The sequence below is a fragment of the Phyllostomus discolor genome, chromosome 2, assembly GCF_004126475.2.
Source record: "Phyllostomus discolor isolate MPI-MPIP mPhyDis1 chromosome 2, mPhyDis1.pri.v3, whole genome shotgun sequence".
Lineage (NCBI taxonomy): Eukaryota > Metazoa > Chordata > Mammalia > Chiroptera > Phyllostomidae > Phyllostomus > Phyllostomus discolor.
Window position 1 is genome coordinate 196,706,629 of NC_040904.2, and position 20,301 is coordinate 196,726,929.

General features: G+C 39.0%; 2 protein-coding genes across 7 annotated transcripts in view; both read right to left on the reverse strand.

Moving 5' to 3' along the window:
* The window catches only part of NR2C1 (nuclear receptor subfamily 2 group C member 1), a 38,111-nt gene extending 29,910 nt beyond the window's left edge, over positions 1 to 8,201 (reverse strand). Inside the window, exons 1-2 of one of the 4 annotated variants that reach the window (XM_036019433.1) lie at positions 7,948 to 8,201; positions 587 to 660 (exon numbers count right to left, since the gene is read on the reverse strand). In XM_036019433.1, the coding sequence (XP_035875326.1) occupies positions 587 to 640 (54 nt within the window). In that variant the 5' untranslated portion in view covers positions 641 to 660; positions 7,948 to 8,201. Of the gene's footprint in view, positions 1 to 586; positions 661 to 1,508; positions 1,975 to 5,144; positions 5,165 to 7,947 lie in introns of those variants that run through there. The other 3 variants (XM_028532410.2, XM_036019432.1, XM_028532411.2) reach the window with 3 other exon arrangements.
* Positions 8,202 to 9,769: 1,568 nt separating this feature from the next.
* The window catches only part of FGD6 (FYVE, RhoGEF and PH domain containing 6), a 112,503-nt gene continuing 101,971 nt past the window's right edge, over positions 9,770 to 20,301 (reverse strand). For 2 of the 3 annotated variants that reach the window (XM_028532628.2, XM_036019426.1), the window contains exons 18-21: positions 19,172 to 19,296; positions 17,210 to 17,338; positions 16,260 to 16,408; positions 9,770 to 14,134 (exon numbers count right to left, since the gene is read on the reverse strand). In XM_028532628.2, coding sequence (XP_028388429.1) covers positions 14,098 to 14,134; positions 16,260 to 16,408; positions 17,210 to 17,338; positions 19,172 to 19,296 — 440 coding nt within the window. In that variant the 3' untranslated portion in view covers positions 9,770 to 14,097. Of the gene's footprint in view, positions 14,135 to 16,259; positions 16,409 to 17,209; positions 17,339 to 19,171; positions 19,297 to 20,301 lie in introns of those variants that run through there. The other variant, XR_004901672.1, reaches the window with a different exon arrangement.

Consider the following 20,301-nt stretch of genomic DNA (forward strand, 5'->3'; position numbering starts at 1 on the left):
TGGTCATTTGGGAAACAGTGGTTATGTACACCTTTTAAATGTTGATATTTCATCATACAACGTCACATGTCATGTAGTCTTTGGAAATGTCTGCTGTATACTGTGAGAGAACGACAGTGAAAAGGCAAATAACATTTTAGTATTATTATGAAAATACATTTGACTTTGCTGATTTTCTGCAAGAGTCTCTAGATGATACTTTGAAAACCCTGTGGATTGTGGTACCTCTTACTAAGTAGTTGGATGTAGTAATGTCTGCAAAAAGAAGCTCTATTGACATGGATCTGCTCCCACTGGTCCATTAAGGCTGCCCTCAGATTTTGTACCCTTCAAAAATATTCCCGGATCAGGTCCCCACACTCCTCCACAATTCTTCATTGGCTGTTTTCTTCTGTGCTGCCGTAACACCCTATACAACTATCAGCACTTACCATATCCTATTCAGGCTGTCCCATTATTTAACTATCTCTTACTAGATTAAAGCTAAGTAGGGGGTATCTTTTATCTCTGCACTTCAGAACCTAGAACATACATTTGGTATAATTAAGTTTGGTGAATCAGTGAATGAACTATAAACTACACATACCTCTCCCATCTGTTGTTCAATAATTTGATGTGCAATTTCTTCTATGGTTGCCATGATCTAACTGCAAAAATGTCCTGCCAAAAATAAAAAGATGCCTTTTCATAATTATACCCATAAAAACGTATTTACTGAAGAATTTAGAAGTGAAATTCTATGATAGTTAGGATTTTCTTCAAAGCAATCCAGTTAGATGGGTGGGGTGGGAAGGAATAAATAAAACAAAATTGGCAATGCACTGATAGTTATTGAAGACTGGTGAAGTTTATAGAGGTGGTTATAGAATTATTCTCTCTGCTTTTATATATTGAAAAAATATCTACTTAAAATAACTATCAAGCAAACAATTTGATGTTTCAAAGATACTGAGGCCTAAACAGGAGAACTCTAATACAGATCAGTAGTTTATTAATTTAAATGAAGGTAATCCTGTCTATAAACAAACACATCACTGTAGCCATTTAATAAATTATCAAATATTGTAAAAAATGACAAAATAAATGCACTGATTTGGCAGGTGGGAAGATTTCTCTAGAATCATTTCACGAATGATTGCTCTTCACTAGAGGCAATTTCTTATGTATTAGGATTGATCTGAATTTAATGTAAAGCTGTCCCCAGATGGATTTGAGAGCCGGTAAGATTAGTTGACTTTCACTTTTGCCTTTTCTCTATACAAGGTAGTCAAGAATATAAAATTGCCCTGGCTGGTGTGGCTCAGTGGACTGAGTGCCGGCCTGTGAACCAAAGGGTCGCCAGGTCGATTCCCAGTCAGGGCACATGCCTGGGTTGCACGCCAGGTCCCCAGTGGGGGGGGGGGGGGGGGGGGGGGGGGTGCAAGAGGCAACCACAAATTGAGTTTCTCTTCCTCTCTCTAAAAATAAATAAACAATAACATCTTAAAAAAAAAAAGGAATCTCCTTACCTTAGCTACTCCCTATGTGGCTTCTTATTTCCAACTTTGTAGTCAAGTACCAGGAAAGGAAAAGTAGTCTCTCAAATTCTAATTTTAAAATCTTGATAATGGATTCAGGCTGGCCTAACTTAGGTTGTGTGCTTATCTCTTGAATTAACCAATGTAAGTGGGGCAGAAAGACAGGTTAATACGACTGGCAATTTCTGCATTTTCAGAAGGCCTATTTACCAAAAGAAGGGACCAGCACAGACATGCCTACTGATATAATCACCACGAGCCAAGTAATCACTCTAATTTGTTTCTACCACTGATAAAGAGAACTCTTCAACCAGATGTCCACCGAACACTACTGCTGAGCTACTCAAAAACTTTAATTCAGTACTGACTGCAATTTTCTGCTGTCAGTTGAAGAACAAATCCTAAGAAGAAAAATCCCTTATTCTTGTAAAATACTATATCAAGAGATCTACTTTTTGCCCTTGCTGGTATGGCTCAATGGATTAAGTGCCAGCCTGCAAACTAAAAGGTTACCGGTTTGATTCCCAGTCAGGGAACATGTCTGGGTTGTGGGCCAGGTCCCCAATAGGGGGCACATTCGAGGCAACCACACATTGATGTTTCTCTCCTCTTTCTCCCTCCCTTCCCCTCTAAAACAAAACAAAACAAAATAAAAAAAACCCTTGAGTCCTGGGGTCTTAAAGACTGGAGGCTGTTATATTCTCTTATGAAACAAAAGATATTAGGGGTTACCAGTCACTCTAATGTACTCTGATATTTAAAATCTTCTTGATGGGGATGGTCTACCGATAGTTTGAAAAGAATCAACTAAGTTTTGGGTTACCAGTCCAGATTTTATCCCCAGTTTTAAAGGAAAGCTAAAAAATGAGGCAGCTCATGAAAGGGAATTCAGTAAAGGGGAAAGACATATAGTCTTTAAGTGTTCTTCTAAAGAAAATTAAGTTTAAAAGGAATCATTCTTCTTAACAGACAAAAAAAAAGTATTTAAAACACAGGCAAATGAGTATGAAACTATTTTTATGTATATATGGAGTCTGTACAGATGGTATCTAGACATGTAATACGAAAAAGAGACATTTATTGAAGAAGATGCAAGATACAAGAAACATTGTATACAGGACATGGATGCCTCAGTCCCCTTCAAAGCAGGCACCTTGCGACCTCACACAGTTCTCCCAATCATCATCAGCTGCCCTGCTGTGTTTTCCTGAACCTCATCAATGGTTTGAAATCTCTTCTCTTTCAAAGGTGATTTTAGTTTTGGGAAAAGCCAGTATTATATGTAGAGAAGCTATGATAATATATGCAGATCTCAATGATACTTCTGATGTTGTAATCCTCTGAAGCAGATTTCTTATTCCACACCACAAACCCTTCCTTTGACATTCATGTAAGTCAAGTACAAAGAATTTCTAATGCCTTTATTGTTGTCATTCATTAAATTGTCTCAATACCACTTTCACTGACGATTCTGACAGCGCTGTCCCTTTCCTGCCATCGCCATGGGTGAGTTCAACATCCATGAGGGCAACTCAAACTACACCCCGGTCTTTCTTGACCTCAAGTCCAACGATAGTCACCTAATTGCTGCTTTTAATATTTTGCTGCCAGACTGACCTAACATACAATATGCTTCATATTATTTCACCTTTTCATATTTATGAAAGACTCCCCTTTATAAGATTTGAGTTATTTGTTAAACCACCCATTCTAACTATACACACTACTTGTAATTCCTTGAATTTAGCTTCATGCTTCCATGTCTTTGCTAATGACTTCTCTACCACAAATGCCACAGAATCTCCAGATCAGCATATGCTTGTTTTCCAACGATTCTAACTCCAAAAATTGAGACAAAAGGGCATTATTTACATATTGTTAATTAAAGTCTAAAATGTTACAACCTTCCTAGAAAAAGCAATTTGCCGATGTGCATCAAAAGCCTTGAAAATGTTCATACTCACTGGCCCAATAATTCATTCAATTTCTCCCATTCAACAAGTATTTTAGTGCTTCCTATGGGCCACACATGTTTCTAAGTGTTAGGGGTACCAGAGTATTAAAACAAACACACTTCCCCTTGTGAAGTTTATATTTAGATGAGGCAAAAAAGAAAAAAACAAATAAATATACAGTATCAACAAATGGTGAAAAGTGGAATAGAGAAAAATAGATTACAGACTAGTAATAGAAAATAAAGAAAGGGTGGGGGAGTTGCAGTTGTTTAAACTAAACTCATTGGGGTGATATTGGTTGATAAGATTACATAGGTTTCAAGTGCAGATTATTGCAATACATATCTGTACATTGTATTGTGTGTTCACCACCCAAAGTCAGATCATCTTCTGTCACCATTTCTTTGGCTCCCTTAACCCTTTATTACCTCCCCAACCTCCTTCCCTTTGGTAACCACTATACTTTCGTCTATGAGTTGCAATTTTTAATTATGGACTAGAGATGGCCTTACGGAGTGACATTTTAGCAAACACAAAGGTCAAGGATTTGTGCAAGAAATATTCTCATTCTAATCATGTAGAAGAAAAACGTTTAATGATGAAGAGAAAATGCTTATGACAAACTAAATGCAAAGATCAGGAAACAGCTTTATTTACAACTGATTTTAACTATGTAAAACACACAAGGACTAAAAATAAACATTCCCAAATGTTAACAGTCACTTTTCCAGGTGGAAATTTACAGGCTATTTATTATCTTCTGTATGCCTTTTGAATGGGTATCTACTGTAATCAGAGAAGTAGGCATTGCATCTTCTGTGGCCCAATGCATCTTGTGCTCATTTATCTTCTAGCAGGGGTGTCCAATCTTTTGATATCTCTGGGCCACACTAGAAGAAGAGTTGTCTTGGGCTACCCATTAAATACAATGTGACATGTAATCACACACAAAAAAATCTCATAATGTTTTAAGTAAATTTACAATTTTGTGTTGAGCCGCATCCATAGCCATCCTGAGCCACATGCAGCCCATGGGCTGGACACTCATTTAAAAAAGCACTCTGTCCTTATTTGCATAGATGGCCATCTTCAACAAGAGACTTCTAAGAACTATAGTTCTTCAATGAACTAATTTTTTATTTTTTAAAGATTTTATTTATTTATTTTTAGAGAAGGGAAGGGAGAAAGAGAGGGAGAGAAACACTGATGCGAGAGGCTGCCCCTCACACATCCCAACCAGGTACCCAACTCACAACCTAAGCACGTGCCCTGACCTGCAGTGGAACCCGCAACCTTCCAGTTTGTAGGACAATGCCCAACCAACTGAGCCACCCTGGTCAGGACTGAACTAATTTTTTTCAATGAACCTCTAGTGTTTAACATGCCCAGTATTCATATCTAAATTCAACAAGTATTTATTGAAACATACTTATCAGGTACTTGTAAGAATTTGGGACTTGACAGTGAAAAAGACAAAAAAGATCTTTGCTTCATCGAGCTTTATTGTAATGAAAAAACATTAAAAATTATCATCTGTTCAATGTTACGAAGGAAACTAGAAGGGAATAAAAAGAAAAGGAAACAAACAGAGGAGGAGAGTTTATACAGGCAGCAGAGTGCCCTGGGCCTCAAGTCGACAAACCAGAGTCACGATCCCATTTTTACTACTTACCAAGTGACTACATGTCACTTGACCTGAGGCTCAGTTTCCTTGTAAATGAAAAATCTTCAAAAAAACTGTAAAAATTCCATGTAAGTGAAAATATACCAATGGAGGTCTCTTATAAGTAAGAGGTAGTCCCTGAAAGTTAGCTGAGTAAACAAAATGCTCCATAAATGAACAAAAGGAGCTCAGAAACACCGCACTGGAGAGGAAGGGTCAGAGAAAACTTTACAGAAGAGACATCTGAGGTAGGTACTGAAGGAAAAGTACTCCTATCAGCCTGAAAGACAAAGCAAAAAGCCTGAGGATGTTGCCTTTCCTACTCTAGTGCTGGCTGACACACACAAGACACACAGTTCTGTATTTCTGGCCCTGATTTTTTTTTTTTACATCTACCTCAATCTCATCTCTAGGTACCTTCCCCACAGAGAATAGTATCAATGGTGCCACCCTTCCATTCAGATTCAAAAGTTTAAGTCTGTGTTTTCTGACAGCATCAGATACAGCTCATTTTCTTTTCCCAGCATCTGTTCTCCCCTCATTCTTTCCCCATTGGCCCACTTCCACCAACTGAATGTAGGCTGCTATCATTAGTATTGACAAGGCAGTATTTTGTAAACTTTGTGCTGTGAACCACTTATGCATGGGGAAGTTAATTTAAGCCCGAATATCTTTTCTTATAAAAAGGAAAACAGAATAGAAATTAGGAATAGTGAGAATAAGAATAGTCAGTCTCCTGTAGACTTGATTTCAATTTAATCTGTGTGTGTGTGAGTCACATATTTCTTCCTGTGTAGTATAATAAAAAAAAAAGTTTGAAAATAAAAAAATGTTTCTCTCTTTATACCCCCTGGTGGAGAGGGTCAAACATCTCTGAAAAAATGATGGAAGTTAAGTTTTCCCTCACCAGAAAACACAAGTTCACATGCATTTAAACTATAAAGGATGGTATATGCTGAATTTCAAGGGGTTCCTAAAACCTCCAGTGGCTAGTCCAAGGTCTTTAAGTTAAGACCCTTCAGGGTAAAATTTCAGCTACTGCCAGAACTGACTTTCCTGAATGCATATTTAATATATGTGGCTTTGTGTACATCAAAGGCCCCTAGAAGACCAAACCACCTTTACATATATTTGAAGCCCCAGGCAAAAACCATCTTTTTTTGTCAGCAACTCTGACAAGTGGCAATATGTAAAGATGCTTACAGAACTGAACCACATCCTCTTTTTCCTGCTTCAGAACCTCAAAGAATAAAGTTTCAGCCTTTCCGGTATTTCCCCCTCGCCCCCAATATTTACTAAGCTCCTATAACATGCCCAGCACTGTGGACACAAAGGAGAGTTCATTTACAGTCTGATTTCCTCATCTTCTCATTTTATCTGCTATCACTCTGGAGAGAAGTCTCTCTCCTAATATATCATTCCAAGCCCCTCCTCCCACATAATTCCAACTAATTTTTAGGACTCAGTTCAAATGTTTGTGTATCTTCTAAGTCATTAACTAGGATCCACAGAGTTCTGTTAATTTCTAATATTTTACGCGAAATTTTTACACAGGTGCATTTTTCAATAAGGCTGGTCCGTGGCTTTCAAAAAAGATTTTGAGGTTGCAGAGGGTCTTAAAATGCAAAACCGGTAATATTTATACTATTATGTCTTTCGCCTATGCTGTTTCTTTTGTCTTCTCTAATCCCCAAGGGTAGGAATTACACTGTGTGTGTGCAAACAATATTTTGGGAATGTTTGCTAACTCTCATTTGTGACTCCCTCAAAACCCTTTCTAAAACAAGACTGAAATACCCCTACAAGGAATGATAACGTTAGTTGTATTTCACGTGATCCGCTATTTTATAAAAATAAATGGGAATACCCTTTAGAGCTACCAATTGCACATACAAGCAAAATTTTAAAATCGTCATGTATGAACAATTGGTCAAAAAACTCCAAGTTGAAGGCCTACTTACAACTTCCAAAGGCACAAAAACCCTAAATACCTTACTTTCAATTCATTTTGCTTTTCCTTTCCAATTTTTTTTTTTCTTAAACAGGCTGACCTACTTGCTGAAGGTTATGGGACAACTTCGCAACATTTGCAATTCATAAAACGGTATCTACAGAAGCTGGAGACAGAGTTGCATAACAAAAGAGCTGCTGGAAGCTTGGCCACGCTCAAGGGCAGTCTGTACCCAGGGCCGATCTATTTTATTTCTCAAAAGATACAGATCCGAAAGCAGTGGCTACTCCTGTCCCACTTGTGAAAGGTGGGGGCTTGACGCCCTCCCTCCCGAGTAAGCACGAGATTTCGTAAGGGGCCCTCCATGAAAGTGACCCGGGCCTCGCTCGCGGCCACTCGGGGCGAGAGACAGCCTCTCCGCGTCCCGCTGGCCACCAAGCCCCCGGAGCTCCGCTCCCAGAGGTGGGGGAAACGCCCAGACGGAAGCTTTTCCTGTAGTTGAAAGGTCAGAGGCGCCGCGGGAGGCACCACGGGAGACGCTGCCGCGCACGCTGAGCCGCTCGCGGACTCCCACCCAAGCCCCGCCGCTCGGCCCGCTCCTGCTCCGGACCCCGCGCCCCCCCCCACAGCCTCTCCTTTCTCCAAGCCCCGCGCATTCTTCCCCGCCGCTCCAGCCACTCTTCGCGCCCCCAGCCCAACCGAGCAACCTCCCGCGAAACTGCCAGACTAACCAGCCCCGCCGGCCGAAGCCCGCAGGCTGTGGCGGGTTTCTGGGGTGCCTAGGCTGGCAGTTAGGAGGGAGGGCCACCCCCGCCCTCTGCCCAGCGCGCAGCCGCTTTTCTCAACACCCGCACTTCTTACCGGCTTCACTGCCGAGTTAAGTCCCGCTCCGGGCGTGGACCTGGCGGTCCCGCTGGGGCGGCTACTGGGGGTGTCCGGGAGGAGACAGTTTGGAGAAAGCTGAAGGGGGTTGGGTAAAGAAAGTGGGGGCAAGTAGCTTTCTGGGTTTGTGTTTTTGGGAGGGGGTCAGAGTTCGTGACCTCTCAGCTCCGCCGAACGCGCTCCCGTCCGCGCCTGCGCGTGAGTGGCGTGACGAGCAGGCGAGAGGAAGTCGTGACGTTCCCTGGGTGGAGGGTTGAAAGAACCGGGCCTTTCAAAGCCGACTGCCCCCTAGCGGCGAGGAGGGAGACTGCTCCGCCCTTGCCGGCGTCCGGATCAGGGTCTGGGAGGAGTCGCAGGAGCCTAGCATCCTATTTGCCTTTGGCAAATAGGTCGGTAAAGGTCTTGAGACAACGTTTCAGATTTGAGTAATGATAACCTAATCAGTTTTAGGCAGTTCTGTTACTAATTTGTGGGAAACTGGGCTCTGTTACCGGCTCTACAGTGTAATGTTTATTAGAGGACTAACAGGTCTAGGTAGATCCCAGTAAGATATTTAACTTAAAATTCCCTTCAATAAAAAGAGAAGCTGGGGTAGAATCCTGTGTAGCAAGGCAAAGTTTTACTCATCAACTATTGTAAGTAAATAGGTATAATTGCTAAATGGTGCAAGGATATAATCACTTCAAATGTAAGATTTTAGAAGGCTCTTTTTTGTCTGATTTGTTCAGTTGCATTCCCAAGCCTATAGGACAGTGCCTGGTAGTCAGTAAAAAATTGTGAAAGGAATAAGTATTGGTGGGACATCACATTCTGATGATGACTGCCTGTGGCACTGATGTGTGGTGGGAAGAGCTGTCCTGTGTGACAGTTTGGACTTTAAGAGAAGGGGGCCTTAAATATTTCTTTAGTATTCATCAGCACCAGAAAAACCATCATGTATTAAGGCCAGAAACTCAAGTGAGGAAGAACAAAGGTGCACTGAAAAAGGGAACATGTCCTCCGTCACCTCCCTCTGGAACTAGGAAGCCAAACACAGAAAAAGGAAATGTAACGATTCCTAACAAGTATAAACATAATTTATGCCTCATTCTCTAAAAGTCCCCCTCTTCCTTTGGCATTATTTGTTTGGTGGTTTTAAGGCAGTTCCTGAGTTCTTCCTCCCTCCACCCCCCATATCCTTCAGATGGTCTCAAAAGTGAAAGCTAAGAAAGCCTACTATAGGTCCAATAGGAAAAGGCAATCTGAGACCTCTTCTCTATTCTCAGTGTATGATACGCATGCTTATAGTGATGCTTGTGGTTATCCCTTGTTATCCACTTAATATAAGTTATAAGTCGACTTATTAAAATGTGGAGGTAGTAGCCATTTGGGGAACATCATTTGTGGGTGAAAAAGAGCACCCCCTAATTAGACTTCAGAAAAACAGGTCAGTGTGGTTCATCTTTAAATGCGACTCTTAAAAAAATCACAGTTTAAAAGACACCATCACACCAAAAGTAGATAAATTTATTTTGTATAAATATAATACATATTAACATCATTTACAGTGCTAACATTTGATTTATAAAGGATCTATTATCTCTATATGGACAATTAGATACAGACATCACTTTAAGTAAAAAGTGTTTCTAGAAATTCATAAGTCATTTTAAAAACAATAACAAGATTGGTTCTTAAGATGCTATGACCAACTTATATAAAAGACTGCCCACCTTAAACCTCCCCCACAACAACAACAACAAAAAAGGGAATTTGACATATTGAAGCATTTTGAAAATGTACTACCACCTTTATCTTAAAAAAAAAACCTAGAAATTATTTACCTCTTCTATTAAAGGGGGGGAAGTTATAGGTATGATTTTCCTTTAGAAAATAACATTCAAAAGTGGCACGGGCTCCTGAATGATGTTTGTGTATTGGGACACTAAAAAAAAAATAAAAAATGATCCATTAGAAGTAATTCGATTTACCAAACACTGAGTATCAGTGCATGGGAGGCACTCTGCCAGATGCTGAGGGAGAATCTCAAATGAACAAGATACAGTTGCTGCTCTCAAGGACAGGATGTGATAAGTACCATAAGAAAGATGGTTTACGAGCTACGGGCTATATGGAGAGCACAGAGAAAGGAAAGACTAGATCTAGTCTGAAGAAATAGAGGAGAAGAAGCAGGGAAGAGAAGGACTAGGATCAACTTCACAGAGAAGTCTCGGATCAACAGACAGAAATGGGGGTGGAGGAAAGGGTGAACAGAGAAAGGCTGGGCGAGGGTCAGCTGGGATATACGGTATCGAAAGAAACGTGTTCCGTGCCAAGCCACTGGGAAGCCAATGAAAGCTGAAGAGCAGGGATGAAACTAGAGCTGTGCTTTAGCCTGAAGGTAGGACACAGGAGTGTCCAACCTTTTGGCGTCTCTGGGCCACATTGGAAGAAGAGTTGTCTTGGGCCACACCTTAAATACACAAAGATAACGAAAACTGATGAGCAAAAAAAAAAAAAAAGGTTTTAAGGAAATTTACAATTTTGTGTTGATCAGCATTCATAGCCATTCTGGGCCGCTTGTGGTCTGTGGGCCACAGGTTGGACACCCCTGCATGGCTCTGGCAGTGTTTAAAACGGGACCATGCAAAGAAGGCACTGGAATTAGAAGAAAAGTTGCTCCAATCACTGGGGCTTGAGCCAGGGTCCCTGCAGCAACAGAAGGGCAGTGAAGATGGAAAGGATACAAGAGCAATTGCAGTGCACCCTGTTACGACTTGGAGTCAGATTATGGAGCCTAAAATGGTGTTTTTCCATTACAGAAAAAAATAAACAGATTTAAGTGAAAAGAAAGTAAGTTGAGTTCTAGTGATGTAAAGTTTAAAATGCGTAAGGACACGTGTAGATATCCAACAAGCAGGTGCAAATGTGGCCTTGCAGGATGGTGGAATGTGTAGGTCTAAGATCTGAGTTTTAATGAGGGCATTTTGGGGACTCTGTTTCAGATATAGATGACAAGAACCCTGTCCTTGAAGTATAAGGAGGAGAAATATATTCAAACAGTATTCAACAAATATTATCTCTTGAAAGATACAGGGTAGGTGTTTTGAGAAACTGATACATTAGATATAGCATCTGCCTTCTCCTGGAGTGTATGATATATAATAAGAGAAACAGGATTTACTTCTGGAAATCCCAGTGACTATGCGTGACTACACTGCACCTCAAACTCCAATGACAGTACAATGAAAACACACTCCAAAACATATGAACATATGCTGTGATAACATTTACATTTTAACTAAATTACTAAATGCCAGGCTTTCCCTATTTCTGGCTATACTCTACCAACCAAATATAAAGTACACATTTGGCTAACAAAACTACAGTTTAAAGTTGTCTTCTTCACTTAGTTGTTTCACTACATCTTTGTATTAAACAAGGTTGCTCTGATGATTTCATTTTAAGGAATGCTACTATGTATTCAATGAATCAAGCTTTCAGTTGAAGAGACCAAACTGAGACTCTTGGGCGAAGGACAACAGGAGGATACCGGCTCCCTTTGGGAACAGGAAGAAAGGTTGGAGAGAAGTTCAGAAATGGGAGATGAAGTCAAGATAACCATCCTGGTTTCCCCAGGGCTCTGGTGGGACCTCTGTATTCACAGCTGCCCCAGATACGGAGGGACACTGGCTGGGGACGCTCACTAAGCACGCTGGCCCTCCTCTAGTTCAACCTGGCCTCCAGGTGGCTTCCGGAACCCCTTTTGGCTTCACTTTATAACTGCTTTTCTTTCTCCTTATGAAAAAAGATGATCTTTGAAAAGAGTCTGATTGAAGCACATGTACCAGTGTAATAAAGTATTCCTGGGAACTAGGTACTATTCATACTTTATCCTCATTTATAGAATGCATTCGATATATCACTTTTTTCTAAAATGTTAGCTATCAAGAGAGGTTTTCAAAGTAGATTTACAACAAAATGTATATAAATAGGTTTTTTGGTGGACATTGAATTAGCCAGCTTAAATAAATAATTGATCAGCTTTAGTAAGTTATGAAGATTGCTAAGGGGGAAAGGGAATGTGATCCTAGGACACATTTAATTGAAATATCTTTATAGGGGGCTGCAACCTGATACCTTCCTCAAAAGGCTGTATTTAATATTTTTCAAAACCCTCCGTGGGGCTAAGCCAAGAGCTAGCACAATCAGACAAGCTTCACATGTAATTAGGAGAATTACTAAAAGTTTGTGCAATGTTTCTTGTATTTAGATTTATAACTAGTTCTTAATTCAGCCAGCTGTTGAAAGATAGAATAGCCTGCCTGATATTTTTTTAAGATCCTGAGGCTTAAGCCAAACCTTGTAACCAGAAGGTTGAGAGCTAAGGAAGAGGGGGGAAGAACTCCAAACAACTTATTTTTCTACAAAGTGCTAGGCCCAATGAAATGAAGGAAATACTTTATAAGGCATAACATTGGTCTCCAAAACGGATATACTAAAAATGGCAGAGATTTTAACATGGAAGCCTTATTTATACTATCTTGATTAAAAGTAATGAGCTGCAAGGAAGTATTGGTTTACCTACAGTAGCAGAAAGACAGGGGAGATAGCATGCGAGGGCTGTGTGTGAGGTTGCAATAGGATTTAAAATAATTCTGTACAAGCAATAGCCAGAAAAAGCTACAGCAGCCAACTCTAGATTTAACAGGGACTCCGGGGCTGCAACAAAAAACACTCACAAGGCTTCCGAAAGGCACACAGTAATTCTCTTGGCAATCATAAATATCACAGTGAATTAGGAAATCCTTTATATAAATGAAAGGAAAATTCTTGTGCCCCTTAATGAAATACTATATGAAAAACCTTGCCTTTTAGGATAACTTACATTTAGTTTAAGTTCAGTCAATAAATGTTATGACCATCAGGAATGACTTTAATCACAGCGTTAATTTTTTTCTTCTGCAAATCAATGTTATTTACAAAATAGTTCCTATGTTGAATAATAAGTGCACCAGAATTATGAATGTAAATCTTTCCCAGTGAGGTGCACTGACAATTGGTTAAAAAAATAACGGACTTTTAAAAATTTACCAGAGAGGACATAACACAAAGTGATAGTACAAAACCTTAAAAAAAAAGAGAATACTATACAATTTTAGTTAATACTGGCATAGAATTTGTGCTTTTTTGATATGTTAATTCCAGTTCATTTTTAAAAGCACAATTTTATAGCAAATGTTACATTCTTTTTAGATAAAAATACCACTATTGATTTGGGCTCAGAACACTTAGAATAGCAAGAGACATTATGTAATATAATGCTTTCCATATTTTGCTTTTTTAAAAAAACAACACCCTTATATTTGTGATGAACTGGTAGCATTTTTTAAGAAGATTAGATTTAATTAATGTAAAGGCTATAGAATTGTGTTCCTCTGCAAATGAAAATATCTTTTCTTACTTACATACAATTAAATAAAAATTCAGATTCTATCCCTCTGCTATAATTCCTTGATGATGTAATACGATGTGAGGTACATCATAGGAGAAATACTTGAGATAATTTAATGGAATTTCATTTCACAGTTACTGAGGTAGAAGTTGGCTGTGTGTTTTTTCATTAAAAGATACAAAAATTCATCTTAGTTTACTGATTTAAAGACATGCATTTTTATCATAAGCAGTTTTAGAATCATAATTTCTAAGCCAAACACTGCATGAAACCTGCTCCTTAACGTGTGTTTATTTACAAAGACTTTCCGCTAGTGAGAATGTTATTACAATGTAACACTGTAAATGTGAAACACATTGAGAAAACAGTGTGGACTGTGTCACCAACAGTTAATACAGCATACAGTATTAAGATACATTTTCTGGTTTCTAAAGAAAAGGTACTTTAGAATTCAGTGTGAATTTCAGAAATAATTCTGAGAAGTAAACATCAAAATTTTAATAAATAACATACATGAAAAAACAAACATTTAAAAAAATTACCTTATACCTAACAAAATAATCTCATTTTTGATGAAGATTTTAGTTGGCTTTATCTTGGCAGTGTTGATTTGTATTAAAGTTTTGTACTTTATTTACTCCATTCTGATGAAATTCCACCCTTCTGGAGTCACAGAAAAAATGAAACCAATACTGCTACAATATTGTGCCTTCCTGAAATGCTTCTATCCACCTATTAATAAGAGAAATTTGTTAGATTTGTAAAATGCAATTATCCAATATGTGTTATGTTAATATAGATAATAGCTGTGCCTGTGAATCTAGTTACCCTAACAGAGTATTTAAGATCTTTCCTATAGCAAACTAGAATTCTGCATATATGGAATTCTGTATATTTGGTGATTTGGCCAAAAAAAATTGCCTGAAAAGTGCATCTCATTTCTATGAGGGATGAGGAAGGGGCCACTTCATGTACAAGCTCTGGGAAGCCCTCATGATCCTGTTGAGTTGGTTTTGGAAATGGATAGAGCTGCAAAGGCCTTAAACCCCCTTTCTGTTCTGTTCCTGTCTCTTTCTCCCTTAACCAGAGATTCCTTGGGCATCCACAGTCTGGATCTGTTCGGAAATTTTCAAAGAAAGGGAATCTCACATCTGATCTACTGGTGATCAAAATTTTGCGTGCAATAGAAAAGTGTCTCAGTTTCACAGAAGTCTTTCCAAAACGCTTTAGTCTCAAAGTTTTATCTGACCATACACACAGCTGCCAACGATCCAGAGGACACTCAGAGGTTGTGTCTTTGTGCCTCCCTGGTAGAATAATTGCTTATGAACTTGCTAGGAACATTTGAAATCACCACGTTAAATAGTTAAAACCGCGTTAAGACAGAATTAGCTCAAATTTCAAAGACAGAGTTTTCAAAAATTTAAATTTTAAGTGCAAATGGCATATGTTATAGCATAAAAAGCCTCTAAAAAAAGCCTAAAATTTCCATTGAAGTTAACACATTTTACTATTCTGTGATATGCAAAAAAGCAACCCATGTGATATGAATACCCTCAAAGAGAAACTCATAATTTAGCCTGTATTAATTCTAAATTACAAGTCAGCTGATTCCCTTCACCTAACTACATTCATTCCTGTCCTTTTTTCCCCTGATTTTTGTATTTTGTTTTTCTGTTTTTTCAATTCTGTCTTGACATGATTTCTATCTTGTCAATTTAAAGATATAAGCAAAACGTGTATATTTAAAAGCAATACTTTTATCAGTTTGGTGATGAATGCAGTGAAGATGATGAAAAATATAATTTCTGACAGAATATTAGGACAACTACTATTTTATCTAAGTAATTTCTACAGAAAAAAAAACAGCTAAATGACATAATTTTAAAATATTCTTCCGTACACAAGAGGAATTAGTTGGGGGAACAGCTACACACAGCTGGATATCCAAATAAACTCAGGGCAAAAAAGGTCTTAGAGAGTATTCGTAACATTATACCTGATTACTTTTCAAGAACATATATAATTGTTACATTAATTCTTACTGCCTTAAGAAATGACAAGCCTTGCTTACTTAAAGCATCTGTTTATATCTGCATGTACCTTTCTGAGTCTTCAGAAAACACGAGCACCTCTTAGTGAAAACAAAAATGTGTTTCTTGTGAGGTCAAAATACAAATCAAATGAAAGAGGTGAACTGAATTGTCCTGTTCAGAAAGGACCTTGATTTCACAGAAATATGCTTCTTCATATTAAGCAACCTCATGATATCTGAATATTCTTGTTGGAATTTTGAAAAGACTGTGTCAGTCTTTACCATCTATTTTGATATAAAATGAAATGAAATGGAATAAAATAAAGTCTATGTCCTTCTACTCAGTGATCGGGAACAGCATGGGAGCCTCTTAATGTGTTTGACCTTTTCCCCAAAGACGCTAGCAAGCAGCTGTTCAAACTCCTGCCGTTCCCCAGCACAATGGAGCCGCTGGACTGCCAAGTCCTGGCTGTTTCAAGAGGAGATTCTTACCCTGATTCAAGAAAAGGTCAAATACCTCAGCCTTCCTTCCTCTCAGCAGAGCAGCATCACGCTGCTCCCTCAGAGGTTATGTGCACACAGAATATTTTGGACAGAACCGCCTATTTTTCTTTCTCCCTCTGCCTCCTGAAAATATTCCAGATACTCTTGCCTGTCTTTAGAAGCAATTCTAAAGAGTCTGAGTAATATCTTAACTCGTTCTAATTCAGATCCTGATTTAAATTCTCAGTTGTCCCCATGCATGGAAGTAGGCTATCTTACTATCAATCATTTAAAGTAACCACTCAAACTTTATACAAGAAAAGTGTCTAAATTACTTACTTCTGAGCCGAGTGAGCATCATCTGCTTTGAATACATAAAATACCATGTTTTTGTGCAGTAACTGAAATACTCTAGACTCTGAATTCTCATCTTTGACTTGAGTGACAGTGAATCCTAGTAAAGGCTGGCTCTCCAAAGCTGCCACGTCCTAATTTAAAAAGACATAGAGGGTGATGATTTTTAAAACTGATACAAAATTCAGATGTGCGAACTCCTGATGTATACAGCTCTAATTTCATTTTATATACACATATGATAATTCTAGCAACTTATTCAATTTTCCTTTATTCAACAATATTCACTGAGCCACCCACTCCCACTTACTCTAGGAGCCACTGTGCTAGACGATTTGCAATGTGTTCACATCCATTGAATTTCACATATTTCCCTACAAGCATGGGAGGTAATGCAGAAAATATAGCCTAGAACGGGAAGTGATTTACTCCTGTCCCTCTAAGGAAAAGCTTGGACCTTAGAGCAGAGATTTTCATAGATGTTGGAACACATGGTGATCAGACGGGAGAGAAGCACAGTATTAGAGTAAACAGTCAGAAGCTGTTTATAACCCAGAGACTGTCTAGATGATCAGTGCTGATGATGCCTGATCAATACAATCTGGAGATTGTCAAGGCGGTGTCATCCAACAGAGCTTGGAAGAAAGGACAAAAACCTCTGCGTTCAGTGAAGTAGATAGTCATATGACAGGAGAAAAAACCTTTTACATTTTAATACTCTGGAAAATTCCAAATATTTTTGAGTAAGAGCTCTCTAGACAAAACAAGACCCTATTCACATGAAAAATAACAGTAACAACATCTCCCCCTCCAAAAGCAAAGCAAAACAAAAAACATAAACAAAACAAATAGGTTAAACAAACACTGTAACTATTTCCAGTCTTCATTATAAAACAAGTCCCCCAATTTATGCCTCTTTAGATTCCGGATCTTACCTCGCTTGCAGCATATGTGTATAGCACTTTATTTTTTATGACAAACCACAAGTGCTTCCAAGGTTTTTTATTGCCCTTTGATCTGTATAAATAGCCACTCATAGAAGAATCTTCTGTGTTTGCCGATACCTTAAAAATAAGCAAACCCCATACATAGTTTAATGGTGTTCAGACAAAAATGTTTAAAATAACAGAATTCCTTTTGATAAATGGTTCTGAAAGCAGTGACCATAATAATAATGTTTAGGAAAGAAACTGCTTATTTTCAAAGTCTGCTGCTGTACAAAGAGGGGACTTGCCATCACCACGAACGTGAAAACCCTTCCTTTCAGAAGCAGTTTTGGGAGCCTGCCTGGTTTGCACGTACGTGTTTCTTAGTGGGTTCGTCTGTGTTTTCTGGGCTGCCAGAAGAAAAATAATTCCAAAGGTCAAAAAGGCTTTTTTAAAGCTGCATTTTGGGGACTGTGCATGTTGTTTATTGCTTTTCTTGTTCTGGTAATTAGGGGAAATTACTTAAAACTTTAACTCTGTCCCTGAAACAACAATAACAACAACAACAACAACAACAACAAAACTGTACCAACAGAAAAATAAATAGAAAATTCTGCTATTATTGGTGATTTTAAGGATCAGTTTCTGCTCCCCAAGTTTTGGTCTGAAAGACAAGAAACCTGTTTTACTTCATAAAGGGCTAAAAAAATGCTTTAATGCTTTAATCTCTGGGCAAAAAGTACATGGTAAGCTTTTAGTGATTATAATTTGGCAATTGAAACTTCTTTCTCTTTTCTGTTAACACAGGAACAACAGAGACAGAAAAAGTCAAGTTTAGGACTTGTGGTCTGGTGAACAGACTCTCAAGTGGCTCCCTGTGACCCCTGCCTCCGAAAGTTACCCTCTTACACAATCCCCTGCCCTTGACTGTGGGCAGGCCCTGTGACTCGCTCCTGAGCAACAGGACATGGTGAAGGTGATGGATGTCACTACCCTGTTACATTAGATAAGACTTCATCTCGCCAGGAGACAGCTCTAGAGACTATCTCCCATTCTGGCTTTGAAGAAGCAAGCTGCCATCTTGGGAGGCCCACGTGGCAAGGAACCGAGAACAGCCTCTAGGAAGAGCAAAAAAGAAGCCACGGCCCTCAGTGTTGCAGCCGCGAGGAAACGAACTCTGCCAGCAACCTGAGCGAAGATGGAAGCACACCCTTCCCTAGTCAGTCTCCCGAGGAGAACGCCACAATGGCCGACACCGTGATGGTGGCCTGCAGAGGTCCCAGCTAAGCTATGCCTGGACTCCTGAGATAATAAATGTGTGTTGTTTTCACAGAGTAATCAAGCAAGAGAGTCAAATTTAAACTCTGCTGGCCACAAAACTAGCAGAGGTGGAACTAATTAACTAGCTAATCAAAGTGGGAGTGGCCAGAATGCAGTACTATCTGATCTCCGACCTGGCTGGCTGAACCCGTGAATTTGACAAACTGGGATAGGACAGCAGTGATGCCTGTGTAGGCCATGATCACTTTTGAAGTTTTCTTTTAAGTTTAAAAGAAAGACAGCCTAGTATTAGTGATATCAGCTGTATATAACCAACCAATGCTTACAGATTAACCACGAAGATCAGTAAATGTTTATAAAATGCCCAAAATATTATGCGAAGTTCTTCCTTCTGGTAAGGGGTCTGCTGAAAGTAATTTAAAAAATTCACATGAGTTCAAGCTATCTTTACTTTCTAACATTGCTATAAAATGTTCTGCCAACCTTTTGGCAGCCATTTTCTAAATGACTTAGGTCACATGGGAGACCGAGCCAGAGAGAGGCACCAGCCACACCTCATCACCAGTATTAAAATGCATGTTTTAATAGTAGTGAGAAATGACATCTTCCTTTATGAATGAAAAACAGTCTATTATATGAATATGAATAATTTAGCCTCTATCAGGTTGCAAGTTTAATGGAAACACTTACTTCTTTGAGAGCAGCTGGGATTTTTTTCTGTTTCCTCCCTGATGGAATACTTTGTAAGACTGATGATAAGGCACTTGAAGATTTGTGATTTCCGGGAGACCCAATCTTAGGCGAGTGCTGGTGATCTAAAAGAAATCAGGTACACTTGTACAGCTAATGGTAACCATTCTGCAATTCCATTTAATTCAGATCAATAAACAGGGCATAAAATATCCATGGAAGGGTGTGCCAGAAGCTGATGACACTGACGGGAACAGAAGGTGTGTGGCTGGAAGTTGAGTAGGAGGAAAATTTTCCACTGTCTATGGTTTTCTGCTTTTTCAACACTAAACCATATGCAAGGATTATCCTTTTGTGCCTTTAGAATTCTGAAATGTTAATGTACCAGCAACTTAAAGAAAATTTAAAAACTTCAATCCTGACTAAAAAAAAAATCTAATATAGTTTGGTATCTAGACACCTGATCAAGTAATATCACAACGAATGAAGAACTAGAAAAGGGGCTATAAAACAAGATGAGCAAGCAATTAATTCTGATTAATTCTGATCTTCTTCTGGTTCAGGAGAAGCTGGGAAGAGAATGAGATGTTTGAGTTGGCCATTAAGATGTAAGTCAGAGTTTGCCAAGCCAAAAAAAAAAAAGAGGAGGAGGAATGCTCCATGAAGAGAGGTCAGCATAAGCAAAAACAGACAGAGATGAAATTAGATCATCTATCTGGAGAATAATGAGTCTGGAAATAACAGGCCGGTTCTAAGGAACCTGGACTGTCTTTCAGGCAATGGGGGATCAAAGCCCTTTTAGGCTGGAGAGTGACAGAAGCAAACTGAATTTAGAAAAATAAATCTGGTGGTAGGAAAGAGGAAGGATTTGCAGCAAGGAAACCTGTCAGGAAAGTATTACAGTAGTCCAGGTGAAAGACAATGAAGGCCACGTTATGAGATGAAGAAATCAAAGAGAAAGACAGGCTTTCGGGGATAAGTTTGACAAAATTGACTGACCAAATGGGTGTGCACGATGAGGGAGGAGTGTCCAGATATGAATTTTGAATGTTTGCAGCCTATATTGCATACTCAGAAAACAAATGGAGGAACAAAAAGGCTGGCAAGATTAATTAGGTGGATATGACTTC